The following is a 14,578-nucleotide window of genomic DNA, read 5'->3' as shown; positions in this document are numbered from 1 at the left end:
AAAAAATAAGAGTTGTAGAAAATATTGGAAACTCAAGACAGCCATGACATTATGTTCTTTACAAGTGTATGTAAACTTTTGATCGCGACTGTATATGATGCCAGTATTTACAAAATGCTATTGTAAAGTCGATAGGATTATATTTTCCGGGAAAAAGAGTGCACCGGTATTTAAGCCGCACCTATCAAATTTTAGAAGAAATATAAACTGCAGATATACACTGGCACAAAAGATTTTGTAAATATTTATTTATATTAATTGTTTCCAAACGTTGTCTGTAACAAACAAAAGTCATCGTTATGGACCCACCATATGATATTATATATCTGTATCATGACCCCGACTTAAACAAGTTGAAAAACTTATTTGGGTGTTACCATTTAGTGGTCAATTGTACGGAATATGTACTGTGCAACCTACTAATAAAAGTCTCAATCAATCAATCAAAAAAAACAGCTGTGGAAGCTAGCTCTCCAATCAGCTAAACAGTCTCAATAACTCCAAAGTGACCTTTTGGTGAATTTACAAAACTGAAATAATATTAAAATAATGCGACTGTAGGACAATAATGCTAACAAAGACACTTGTAAGCGTGTTAGCATATTCGCCAATGCTAACGTTGCTAGCTTGACTACATCACTAAAGTTAAAGTTAAAGTTAAAGTACCAATGATTGTCACACACACACTAGGTGTGGCGAAATTATTCTCTGCATTTGACCCATCACCCTTGATCACCCCCTGGGAGGTGAGGGGAGCAGTGGGCAGCAGCGGTGGCTGCGCCCGGGAATCATTTTGGTGATTTAACCCCCAATTCCAACCCTTGATGCTGAGTGCCAAGCAGGGAGGTAATGGGTCCCATTTTTATAGTCTTTGGTATGACTCGGCCGGGATTTGAACTCCCAACCTACCGATCTCAGGACGGACACTCTAACCACTAGGCCACTGAGTAGGTCAGCATGTACAAATATGCATGCAAACGGTCCTACACACATCACACATGGGACTGTTCAATAAAGAGAATAGAATATAAAATAATATTAGCATCAACAAAATTGCGAAATACTGGAATATTTTTTTCGTCAGGTGCTGCAGGAAGCGAACTCGTCCAAAAGATGGCGCCACAGGACAAACAATGACACACCTTTTCAGTGTCTCTGTCGGGGTTTTATGAAAACAATTTTTTGAATACAAAACCGTATGGCTGTTAGTGAAGAAACATGGATAAATTAGCCGCACGGTTTTATAAGCTAGAGGGTTCAAAGCGTCAGAAAAAAAAGTAGCATCTTAAAATCCGGAAAATATGGTAACAACCACTGCTCAATCACCATCCCTTTTGCCCTGCATGAGAAAAGTTGTGTTTTTTGTTTTTTTTCCCTTTCTGTCCCTCTTGCAGTGCTGGTCTCCTACAGTATAATCTAAAACTACACATTTTTGCTGGGAAATCCATTTTTTGTCCTAATTTCTTGCCATCTTCTTGGTTACCTTTTGTTTGTTATCGCGACTGCAGCTCGACAAGCCTCCGCAACACTCTGAGCATCATTAGAGGCACGCGGCGAGTTTCAAGTTACCATATTTTCCAGACTATAAAGCGCACTTAAATTCTTTTTTTTTTTTACTAAACTCGACAGTGCGCCTTATAACCTGGTGCGCCTAATGTACGGATTCATTCTGGTTTTGCTTACTCACCTCAAAGCTATTTTATTTGGTACATGGTGTAATGATAAGTGTGACCAGTAGATGGCAGTCAAACATAAGAGATAAAAAATAAAAAAATAAAAATAACTGGGATTTATATAGCGCTTTTCTAAGTACCCAAAGTCGCTTTACATGTAGAACCCATCAATCATTCACACCTGGTGGTGGTAAGCTACTTTCATAGCCACAGCTGCCCTGGGGTAGACTGACGGAAGCGTGGCTGCAATTTGCGCCAACGGCCCCTCCGACCACCACCTATCATTCAATTCACCGGTGTGAGTGGCACCGGGGACAAAGGGTGAAGTGTCCCGCCCAAGGACACAACGGCAGCGATTTTTGGATGGTAAGAGGCGGGGAGTGAACCTGCAACCCTCAGGTTTCTGGCACGGTTGCTCTACCCACTACGCCATGCCGCCCCATAAGAGAGATATATGTGTAGACTGCACTATGATGGCAATATTACTCAAGTAAACACCAACATTTTATATGTTCCATTGAAAATATAGAACATTACACACGGCGCTCGAAAATCTATCAAAATGTTTTAGTGCGACTTTGGTAAGCTACGAAGCCGCACCGCTTGATGGATTGTCGGCGCATTAAACATAGGAGTATTATTATGGTGTGTGTATAAGGTAAGACATATCATCTGGCGTTTTGTTTCGCAATATTATGCAAAAGAAACTTTTCTTACCTTCTGGTACCTGCTGATCTGTATTTGGGATCTGCATAAATCCTGAAAAATTGCGCTCGTCCGCCTTTGTAGTCCGTGGCGACACCGTAGTCTATAAGATTCTTATTTTTCTCTATCTTTTTGTTATGGGACATTCATCCTCTGCTGTTGCCATTTCTAATATAGAGTAGTGTAAAGTTCTTACTTATATCTGTCAGTAAACTCGCCAAGAAAGCGCTAAAACATACCGGTGTAGTGAGTTTACATTATTCACCCAAGGAACTTTAGTTGTTCAGAGAGTTCCGGTTGGAGGTTTTTTCACGGGCGTTGTTGTTGCACTAGTGAGCCACGGATGAGGAGACGCTGCTCCGTTATTGATTGAAGTAAAGTCTGAATGTCATTAAAACAGTTAGCTCCATCTTTTGACACTTCTTCCAACCCCGTCCTTGCATGCTACGCCACTACAACAAAGATGATGGGGAGAAGACGCTGTCAAAGTGGAGGCACGTAAATAAGACCGCCCACAAAACGCCGCATCCGGAAGAGACTGTCAGAAAGCGACTTGGAAATGGTCTGCAAAACATCATCTATGCAACATTTTGACCAAAGAACCATCATTACATGTTATGTAGACCACAAGGAAGTCTTTATATATTTAGAATGTTTTTTTTTTAAAATAGTATGACTCCTTTAATGCGCCTTATAATGACATATGAAAAAATGATCGAAAATAGACCATTCATCGGCAGTGCACCCTATGGTCCGGAAAATACGGTGCATGATTCACTCAAATAACAAAGCAACAGAGCGGGATGGACTCTACCAAAAATCCTAACATTATGTACAAACCCCGTTTCCATATGAGTTGGGAAATTGTGTTAAATGTAAATATAAACAGAATACAATGATTTGAAAATCATTTTCAACCCATATTCAGTTGAATGCACTACAAAGAAAAGATATTTGATGTTCAAACTCATAAACTTTTTTTTTTTTTTGCAAATAATAATTAATTTAGAATTTCATGGCTGCAACATGTGCCAAAGTAGTTGGGAAAGGGCATGTTCACCACTGTGTTACATGGCCTTTCCTTTTAACAATACTCAGTAAACGTTTGGGAACTGAGGAGACACATTTTTTAAGCTTCTCAGGAGGAATTATTTCCCATTCTTGCTTGATGTACAGCTTAAGTTGTTCAACAGTCCGGGGGTCTCCGTTGTGGTATTTTAGGCTTCATAATGCGCCACACATTTTCAATGGGAGACAGGTCTGGAATACAGGCAGGCCAGTCTAGTACCCGCACTCTTTTATTATGAAGCCACGTTGATGTAACACGTGGCTTGGCATTGTCTTGCTGAAATAAGCAGGGGCGTCCATGGTAACGTTGCTTGGATGGCAACATATGTTGCTCCAAAACCTGTATGTACCTTTCAGCATTAATGGCGCCTTCACAGATGTGTAAGTTACCCATGTCTTGGGCACTAATACACCCCCATACCATCACAGATGCTGGCTTTTCAACTTCGCGCCTATAACATTCCGGATGGTTCTTTTCCTCTTTGGTCCGGAGGACACGACGTCCACAGTTTCCAAAAACAATTTGAAATGTGGACTCGTCAGACCACAGAACACTTTTCCACTTTGTATCAGTCCATCTTAGATGAGCTCAGGCCCAGCAAAGCCGACGGCGTTTCTGGGTGTTGTTGATAAACGGTTTTCGCCTTGCATAGGAGAGTTTTAACTTGCACTTACAGATGTAGCGACCAACTGTAGTTACTAACAGTGGGTTTCTGAAGTGTTCCTGAGCCCATGTGGTGATATTCTTTACACGCTGATGTCGCTTGTTGATGCAGTACAGCCTGAGGGATCCAAGGTCACGGGTTTAGCTGCTTACGTGCAGTGATTTCTCCAGATTCTCTGAACCCTTTGATGATATTACGGACCGCAGATGGTGAAATCCCTAAATTCCTTGCTGCTTGAGAAAGGTTTTTCTTAAACTGTTCAACAATTTGCTCACGCATTTGTTGACAAAGTGGTGACCCTCGCCCCATCCTTGTTTGTGAATGACTGAGCATTTCATGGAATCTACTTTTATACCCAATCATGGCACCCACCTGTTCCCAATTAGCCTGCACACCTGTGGGATGTTCCAAATAAATGTTTGATGAGCATTCCTCAACTTTATCAGTATTTATTGCCACCATTCCCAACTTCTTTGTCACGTGTTGCTGGCATCAAATTCTAAAGTTAATGATTATTTGCAAAAAAAAAAATGTTTATCAGTTTGAACATCAAATATGTTGTCTTTGTAGCATATTCAACTGAATATGGGTTGAAAAGGATTTGCAAATCATTGTATTACGTTTATATTTACATCTAACACAATTTCCCAACTCATATGGAAACGGGGTTTGTAGATATTTTGATCAAAAGGAGACTTATTATATAAGTGAAGAAGTGCAGGCAGCAGCTCACACATTCTCATATTTTCTGTAACATCCACAAATAAATTATGTCAGCCAGCTTGGAAATTGTCTCCCCTGATAGTTACGTGAAGGAGCCCTGGGGAAAACAAGACATTGGTCGATCCCTAGTTCCTACGCCAAAACAAACAATATGGTGGGTCCTGGTTTTTAACAACGCTCGGGTGCAGATAATGACCTTTTTCCATCTTTTAACATGAAATGCTTCTTTATTGCTGCTGGTTGTGATTACCTGCTTGTGGACTTTAGTCAGCTGGTCCAGGTTGTTCTCCAGAAAGGAAATCTTCTGCTTCTGGGTGATGTATCCTCCACCATCATCAGGCTCCAGCACTGCACTCTGGCAATAACAGCAGCAATTTATAGCTTTTTACAAGCTCCTCAATAGACCCACTTGTTTATGTCAAAGCTCCAAAGATTTTACAATGAAACGCATTTGAATGAAGGCCAAGACAACATTGCCGTTAGTAATAACACAATATGTCATGATGTAATACCTACACACATTTGTTTAAGTGTGCATTCCAGTAATATTCCATTATCCTTTATCATTTTTACCTTCATTTGTTTTATTTTATTTGTAACGTCTCCGTTTTTGCATCTTACGATATGCTAATTTTGATTGCCCTGTTTGTATTTTAACCATGTGAAGCACTTTTATTATTTATTACATCATTATTTGCGTGTCACTTTTGCATGTCACTTTTGCATGTCCCTTTTGTATGTCACTTTTGCATGTCACTTTTACATGTCACTTTTGCATTTCACTTTTGCATGTCACTTTTGCATGTCACTTTGACGTGTCACTTTTGCATGTCACTTTTGCATGTCACTTTTGCATGCCACTTTTGCATGTCACTTTTGCATGTCACTTTTGCATTTCACTTTTGCATGTCACTTTGACGTGTCACTTTGACGTGTCACTTTTGCATGTCACTTTTACATGTCACTTTTACATGTCACTTTTCAATCAATCAAACAATGTTTATTTATATATCCCTAAATCACAAGTGTCTCAAAGGGCTGCACAAGCCACAACGACATGCATGTCACTTTTGCATGTCACGTTTGCATGTCACTTTTGCATGTCACTTTTACATGTCATTTTTTAACATCTCTTTTACATGTCACGTTTGCATGTAACTTTTGCATGTCACTTTTGCAGGTCACTTTTACATGTCACTTTTACATGTCATTTTTGAACGTCACTTTTACATGTCACTTTTGCATGTCACTTTTGCATGTCACTTTTGCATGTTACTTTTGCATGTCACTTTTGCGTGTCACTTTTGCGTGTCACTTTTGCGTGTCACTTTTGCGTGTCACTTTTACATGTCACTTTTGCATGTCACTTTTGCATGTCACTTTTACATGTCACTTTTGCATGTCACTTTTACATGTCACTTTTGCATGCCACTTTTGCATGTCACTTTTGCATGTCACTTTTGCATTTCACTTTTGCATGTCATTTTGACGTGTCACTTTTGCATGTCACTTTTACATGTCACTTTTGCATGTCACTTTTCAATCAATCAATCAATCAATGTTTATTTATTTAGCCCTAAATCACAAGTGTCTCAAAGGGCTGCACAAGCCACAACGACATGCATGTCACTTTTGCATGTCACGTTTGTATGTCACAATTGCATGTCACATTTGCATATCACTTTTGCATGTCACTTTTACATGCCACTTTTACATGTCACTTTTACATGTCACTTCTGCATGTCACTTTTGCATGTCACTTATGCATGTCACCTTTGCATGTCATTTTTGCATGTCACTTTTCAATCAATCAATCAATCAATCAATGTTTATTTATATAGCCCTAAATCACAAGTGTCTCAAAGGGCTGCACAAGCCACAACGACATGCATGTCACTTTTGCATGTCACTTTTGCATGTCACTTTTACATGTCACTTTTGCATGTCACATTTTGCATGTCACTTTTACATGTCATTTTTGAACGTCACTTTTGCATGTCACTTTTGCATGTCACATTTACATGTCACTTTTGCATGTCACATTTTGCATGTCACTTTTACATGTCACTTTTACATGTCATTTTTGAACTTCACTTTTGCATGTCACTTTTGCAGGTCATTTTTACATGTCACATTTTGCATGTCACTTTTACATGTCACTTTTACATGTCATTTTTGAACGTCACTTTTGCATGTCACTTTTGCATGTCACTTTTGCAGGTCACTTTTACATGTCACTTTTGCGTGTCCCTTTTGCATGTCACTTTTGCGTGTCCCTTTTGCATGTCACTTTTACATGTCACTTTTGCGTGTCACTTTTACATGTCACTTTTGCATGTCACTTTTGCCTGTCACTATTGCATGTCACTTTTGCATGTGCCTTTTGCATGTCCTTTTTGCATGTCACTTTTCAATCAATCAATCAATGTTTATTTATATAGCCCTAAATCACAAGTGTCTGAAAGGGCTGCACAAGCCACAACGACATGCATGTCACTTTTGCATGTCACTTTTGTATGTCACTTTTACATGTCACTTTTGCATGTCATTTTTGCAGGTCACTTTTGCGTGTCACTTTTGCATGTCATTTTTGCATGTCACTTTTCAATCAATCAATGTTTTTTTTTATAGCCCTAAATCACAAGTGTCTCAAAGAGCTGCACAAGCCACAACGACACGCATGTCACTTTTGCATGTCACTTTTTCATGTCACTTTTGCATGTCACTTTTACATGTCATTTTTGAATGTCACTTTTGCATGTCACTTTTGCATGTCACTTTTGCATGTCACTTTCACATGTCACATTTGCATGTCACATTTTACGTGTCACTTTTGCGTGTCACTTTTACATGTCACTTTTGCATGTCACTTGTGCATGTCACTTTTGCGTGTCACTTTTGCGTGTCACTTTTGCACGTCACTTTTGCACATCACCTTTACACGTCACTTTTGCACGTCACTTTTGCACCTCACCTTTACACGTCACTTTTGCACGTCACTTTTGAACCTCACTTTTGCATATCACGTAAAAAGACCAACATTACTGATAACTTATTTGAAGACACTTGCAGACAGAAATACTTCAGACAACTAAGTTACTGCTAAAACGAGAACTTTACCTTATAGCAAGTGATCGAAAGTCCATTGTTGTATGCTCCAATACAGAATAACATGAGTGGGTTCGAGACATGGCCTCGTGGCGAGTATAGGGAAAGGAAAGGTGATGTTGCAAACAAAAAAGTGTTTTTACACGGCAGAAGTGTTGCAAAAGTCATGTGTAAAAAGACAACCACACACATACCTATTGAGATACAGACACACAAGTTAGTACATGGAAACGTGTATCGGATCACAGACGCAGAGGTTGAGAGGCCCATTTGCTTGAATAATACTTCCATATAAAACACTGTACCTACTTTTCTCACTCGAGTGGTGAGGTCTTGAACAAACAGCCTGCGCAGGTTGTGGAGGGTGTGCAGCTCTCGAGCCTGCAGTAGAATTAGGCAGGGAAAAAAGCAGCAGTTAACAGCGTCCTTAGCAGACTCCTTTAAGTCAGTGGTCCCCAACCTTTTTTTGCACCACGGACCCGTTTAATGTAGGCATTATTTTCAGGGACCGGCTCTCCACTTGTGCCAGATAAATACAGCAAGAATAAGTGCATGAAAAATACAAGTTACTATAACGCTGAATAAGTGTTTCTTTGCAATGAGATGCAGATGGAAATCAGCCTTTGGCTACAATCTGTCACTTTTATGTCTGCTATGTTTGTTAATGTGCACTGTGTCATGTCACAAAGTTATAACAAATATAAGAAATGGCAACTTCCCATGAGGAGTTTTATTGTACATCTATAAACAAGCTCATTGGTGTGTCGAGTGCACAGGTGTCAAACTCAAGGCCCGCGGGCCGGATCTGACCCTCCACGTCATTGTATATGGCTCGCAAAAGCCTGGAAATAATCAATAAAATACCTTATATTTTCTTTCTCTACTTTCTTATTTTCTTACTAAACGTATTAGGGTTTTTTTCTAGTTTGACAGGGAAAAACAATAGTGTCCAATATACAATAAATATCATATTATCTAACTTTGTTGGTCAAAATCCAAAAACATACTGAAATATCTGCTTAACTTATGATTTGGAAGCAAGTTATCCATCAAATTGTACAGTATAAAAATGACCAATATATTTTACTGTAAAATGTAGGGAGTTTTTTTTTACTGTAAGTTGGAAAAAAACGACCAATGTTTGTTTTTTTACAGTAAAATTCTGTCGACTGAGCTGCCGTTTTTTTTTGTATGTTTGTTTTTTTACTGTAAAATCCACGGTTGATGTTTTTATGGTACCACATTTTATTATGATAAAAAAACTGGCATCTGAGTTGCCAAAATAAAATTCAACAGCGGCACTGATTACCGGGCACGGCCAACGCTGCTGCCCACTGCTCCCCTCACCTCTCAGGGGGTGATTAAGGGTGATGGGTCAAATGCACCTAGTGTGTGTGTGATTTAACTTAACTGTATTTTTATTTACAGGAATATGTTGTAAAAATTATAATAATACTAAAAAATATTTTAAAAAAACACCATATATTTTACAGTACATTTTTTTACTGGCAACTAAGCTGCCATTTTTTTTTCTGTGAAAAATAATGGTAAGATTTGTTTTACTCTTTATTTAAAAAAAATGGGGTAACACTTTAGTATGGGGAACATATTCACCATTATTTAGTTGCTTACTAACATGCAAATTAGTAACACATTGGCTCTTAATTAGTCATTATTAAGTACTTATTAATGCATTATTCTGCATGGCCTTATTATACAACCAGTAAGCCGGTAACTAACCCTAACCCTAACCCTCTAACCCTAACCCTAAACAAATAATTCTAAATTAAAGGCCTACTGAAATGCGATTTTCTTATTTAAACGGGGATAGCAGGTCCATTCTATGTGTCATACTTGATCATTTCGCGATATTGCCATATTTTTGCTGAAAGGATTTAGTAGAGAACATCGACGATAAAGTTCGCAACTTTTGGTCGCTGATAAAAAAGCCTTGCCTGTACCGGAAGTAGCAGACGATATGCGCGTGACGTCACAGGTTGTGGAGCTCCTCACATCTGCACATTGTTTACAATCATGGCCACCAGCAGCGAGAGCGATTCGGACCGAGAAAGCGACGATTTCCCCATTAATTTGAGCAAGGATGAAAGATTCGTGGTTTAGGAAAGTGAGAGTGAAGGACTAGAGGGCAGTGGGAAAGATTCAGATAGGGAAGATGCTGTGAGAGGCGGGTGGGACCTGATATTCAGCTGGGAATGACTAAAACAGTAAATAAACACAAGACATATATACATACTCTATTAGCCACAAAACAACCAGGCTTATATTTAATATGCCACAAATGAATCCCGCATAACAAACACCTCCCCCCTCCCGTCCATATAACCCGTCAATACAACTCAAACACCTGCACAACACACTCAATCCCACAGCCCAAAGTACTGTTCACCTCCCCAAAGTTCATACAGCACATATATTTCACCAAAGTCCCCAAAGTTACGTACGTGACATGCACATGGCGGCACGCACGTACGGGCAAGCGATCAAATGTTTGGAAGCCGCAGCTGCATGCGTACTCACGGTACCGCGTCTGCGCATCCAACTCAGAGTCCTCCTGGTAAGAGTCTCTGTTGTCCCAGTTCTCCACAGGCCAATGGTAAAGCTTGACTGTCAACTTTCGGGAATTTAAACAATGAAACACCAGCTGTGTTATCCGGCACAACAGTCAGGGGGTGCATTCTACGGCGGGGGTGCGTTATCCGGCTCAACACCTGCCGCAATACACCGCTTCCCACCTACAGCTTTCTTCTTTGCTGTCTCCATTGTTCATTGAACAAATTGCAAAAGATTCACCAACACAGATGTCCAGAATACTGTGGAATTTTGCGATGAAAACAGACGACTTAATAGCTGGCCACCATGCTGTCCCAAAATGTCCTCTACAATCCGTGACGTCACGCGCTGACGTCATCATACCGAGACGTTTTCAGCAGGATATTTTGCGCAAAATTTAAAATTGCACTTTAGTAAGCTATGTGTTGCAATGTTAAGATTTCATCATTGATATATAAACTATCAGACTGCGTGGTCGGTAGTAGTGGGTTTCAGTAGGCCTTTAAGTCTTTGTTACTTAGAATATGTTCCCCATACTAAAGTGTTACCAAAAATTTAAAATATTTTAGATCATAGGCAAATTTGTTAATTACTTACTGTTACAAGCGGCCCTCTAATGGCAGCCATGACTGCGGTGTGGCCCTCAATGAAATCAAGTTTGACACCCGTGGTCTGGTGGGACAGGCCAAAGTTAAGTCGGAGAAAATGCAGTCCTTTACAAATTATTAAATTTTTCGGTAACACTTTAATAATAATAATAATAATACCTGGGATTTATATAGCGCTTTTCTAAGTACCCAAAGTCGCTTGACATGTAGAACCCATCATTCATTCACACCTGGTGGTGGTAAGCTACTTTCATAGCCACAGCTGCCCTGGGGTAGACTGACGGAAGCGTGGCTGCAATTTGCGCCAACGGCCCCTCCGACCACCACCTATCATTCATCATTCAATTCACCGGTGTGAGTAGCACCGGGGGCAAAGGGTGAAGTGTCCCGCCCAAGGACACAACGGCAGCAATTTTTTGATGGTAAGAGGCGGGGAGCGAACCTGCAACCCTCAGGTTTCTGGCACGGTTGCTCTACCCACTACGCCATGCCGCCCCACTTTAGTATTGGGAACATATTTTCTGAAAATTCCCGTCGTATCAATTCCTAGATATGGTCGAAACTATTTAAAGTGCACTACGTATAATAAACGCAACATTATTAATATTTCTACTACGGATAATTTAAACAAAAACTCGTCAAAACAGCCCAATACTTATAATATGGGCTTTTTAAACATAAGATCATTGTCTCCCAAAACGTTATTAGTTAATGAGGTCATTAGAGACAACAATCTTAACGTCATTGGTCTTAGCGAAACCTGGCTCAAACCAGACTAATTTTTTGCGCTAAATGAGGCATCTCCTCCTAACTATACGAATGCGCATATTGCCCGTCCCCTTAAAAGGGGTGGGGGGGTCGCACTAATATACAATGAAAACTTTAACCTTACCCCTAACCTAAATAATAAATACAAATCGTTTGAGGTGCTTACTATGAGGTCTGTCGCACCGCTGCCTCTCGATATGGCTGTTATCTACCGCCCCCCAGGGCCCTACTCGGACTTTATTAATGAATTCTCAGATTTCGTTGCTGATCTAGTGACGCACGCAGACAATATAATCATAATGGGGGACTTTAATATCCATATGAATACCCCATCGGACCCTCAGTGCGTGGCGCTCCAGTCTATAATTGATAGCTGTGGTCTTACACAAATAATAAATGAACCTACGCATCGCAACGGCAATACGATAGATCTAGTGCTGGTCAGGGGTGTCACCACCTCCAAAGTTATGGTACTCCCGTATACTAAAGTAATGTCCGATCATTACCTTATAAAATTCGAAGTTCTGACTCATTGTCAACAAACTAATAATAATAATAACTGCTATAGCAGCCGCAACATTAATGCCGCCACAACGATGACTCTTGCTGACCTACTGCCTTCGGAAATGGCACCATTCCCAAATTATGTCGGCTCTATTGATAACCTCACTAACAACTTTGACAATGCCCTGCGCAAAACCATTGATAGTATAGCACCGCTAAAACAAAAAAGGGCCCCTAAAAGGCGCACCCCATGGTTTACAGAGGAAACCAGAGCTCATAAATTATCATGTAGAAAGTTGGAACGCAAATGGCGCGCGACCAAGCTTGAGGTTTTCCATCAAGCATGGAGTGATAGTTTAATATCGTATAAACGCATGCTTACCTTAGCTAAAGCTAAATATTACTCAAATCTCATCCGCCTCAACAAAAACGACCCTAAATTTTTGTTTAGTACAGTAGCATCGCTAACCCAACAAGGGACTCCTCCCAATAGCTCCACCCACTCGGCAGATGACTTTATTAATTTCTTTAATAAGAAAATTGAACTCATTAGAAAGGAGATTAAAGACAACGCATCCCAGCTACAACTGGGTTCTATGAACACAGATACAACTGTATCTACGACGGATACTGCAATACAAAATAGTCTCTCTCTTTTTGATGAAATAACATTAGAGGAACTATTACAGCGTGTAAGTGGGATAAAACAAACAACATGTTTACTTGACCCACTTCCTGGGAAACTTATCAAGGAGCTTTTTGTATTATTAGGTCCATCAGTGCTAAATATTATAAACTTATCACTTTCCTCTGGCACTGTTCCCCTAGCATTCAAGAAAGCGGTTATTCATCCTCTGCTCAAAAGACCTAACCTTGATCCTGACCTCATGGTAAACTACCGACCGGTGTCCCACCTTCCCTTTATTTCGAAAATCCTCGAAAAAATTGTCGCACAGCAGCTAAATGAACACTTAGTGTCTAACAATCTCTGTGAACCTTTTCAATCCGGTTTCAGGGCAAATCACTCTACGGAGACAGCCCTCGCAAAAATGACTAATGATCTACTGCTAACGATGGATTCTGATGCGTCATCTATGTTGCTGCTTCTTGATCTTAGCGCTGCTTTTGATACCGTCGATCATAATATTGTATTAGAGCGTATCAAAACACGTATTGGTATGTCAGACTTAGCTTTGTCGTGGTTTAACTCTTATCTTACTGACAGGATGCAATGCGTCTCCCATAATAATGTGACCTCGGACTATGTTAAGGTAACGTGCGGAGTTCCTCAGGGTTCGGTTCTTGGCCCTGCACTCTTTAGTATTTACATGCTGCCGCTAGGCGACATCATACGCAAATACGGTGTTAGCTTTCATTGTTATGCTGATGACACCCAACTCTACATGCCCCTAAAGCTGACCAACACGCCGGATTGTAGTCAGCTGGAGGCGTGTCTTAATGAAATTAAACAATGGATGTCCGCTAACTTCTTGCAACTCAACGCCAAGAAAACGGAAATGCTGATTATCGGTCCTGCTAAACACCGACATTTATTTAATAATACCACCTTAACATTTGACAACCAAACAATTACACAAGGCGAATCAGTAAAGAATCTGGGTATTATCTTCGACCCAACTCTCTCGTTTGAATCACACATTAAGAGTGTTACTAAAACGGCCTTCTTTCATCTCCGTAATATCGCTAAAATTCGTTCTATTTTATCCACTAGCGACGCTGACATTATTCATGCGTTCGTTACGTCTCGTCTCGACTACTGTAACGTATTATTTTCGGGTCTCCCTATGTCTAGCATTTAAAAATTACAGTTGGTACAAAATGCGGCTGCTAGACTTTTGACAAGAACAAGAAAGTTTGATCATATTACGCCTATACTGGCTCACCTGCACTGGCTTCCTGTGCACTTAAGATGTGACTTTAAGGTTTTACTACTTACGTATAAAATACTACACGGTCTAGCTCCGTCCTATCTTGTCGATTGCATTGTACCATATGTCCCGGCAAGAAATCTGCGTTCAAAGAACTCCGGCTTATTAGTGATTCCCAGAGCCCAAAAAAAGTCTGCGGGCTATAGAGCGTTTTCTATTCGGGCTCCAGTACTATGGAATGCCCTCCCGGTAACAATTAGAGATGCTACCTCAGTAGAAGCATTTAAGTCCCATCT

General features: G+C 40.2%; 1 protein-coding gene across 1 annotated transcript in view; it reads right to left on the bottom strand.

Annotated features, from left to right (window-relative positions):
• Window positions 1-14,578, bottom strand: part of kif5ab (kinesin family member 5A, b) — a 459,246-nt gene that overhangs the window by 89,244 nt on the left and 355,424 nt on the right. The window contains exons 22-23 of the mRNA XM_061937764.2: window positions 8,252-8,323; window positions 5,085-5,189 (exon numbers count right to left, since the gene is read on the bottom strand). Coding sequence (XP_061793748.2) covers window positions 5,085-5,189; window positions 8,252-8,323 — 177 coding nt within the window. The remainder of the gene's footprint in view (window positions 1-5,084; window positions 5,190-8,251; window positions 8,324-14,578) is intronic.

The sequence above is a fragment of the Nerophis lumbriciformis genome, linkage group LG03, assembly GCF_033978685.3.
Source record: "Nerophis lumbriciformis linkage group LG03, RoL_Nlum_v2.1, whole genome shotgun sequence".
Lineage (NCBI taxonomy): Eukaryota > Metazoa > Chordata > Actinopteri > Syngnathiformes > Syngnathidae > Nerophis > Nerophis lumbriciformis.
This window is presented reverse-complemented; position numbering and strand designations above follow the sequence as displayed.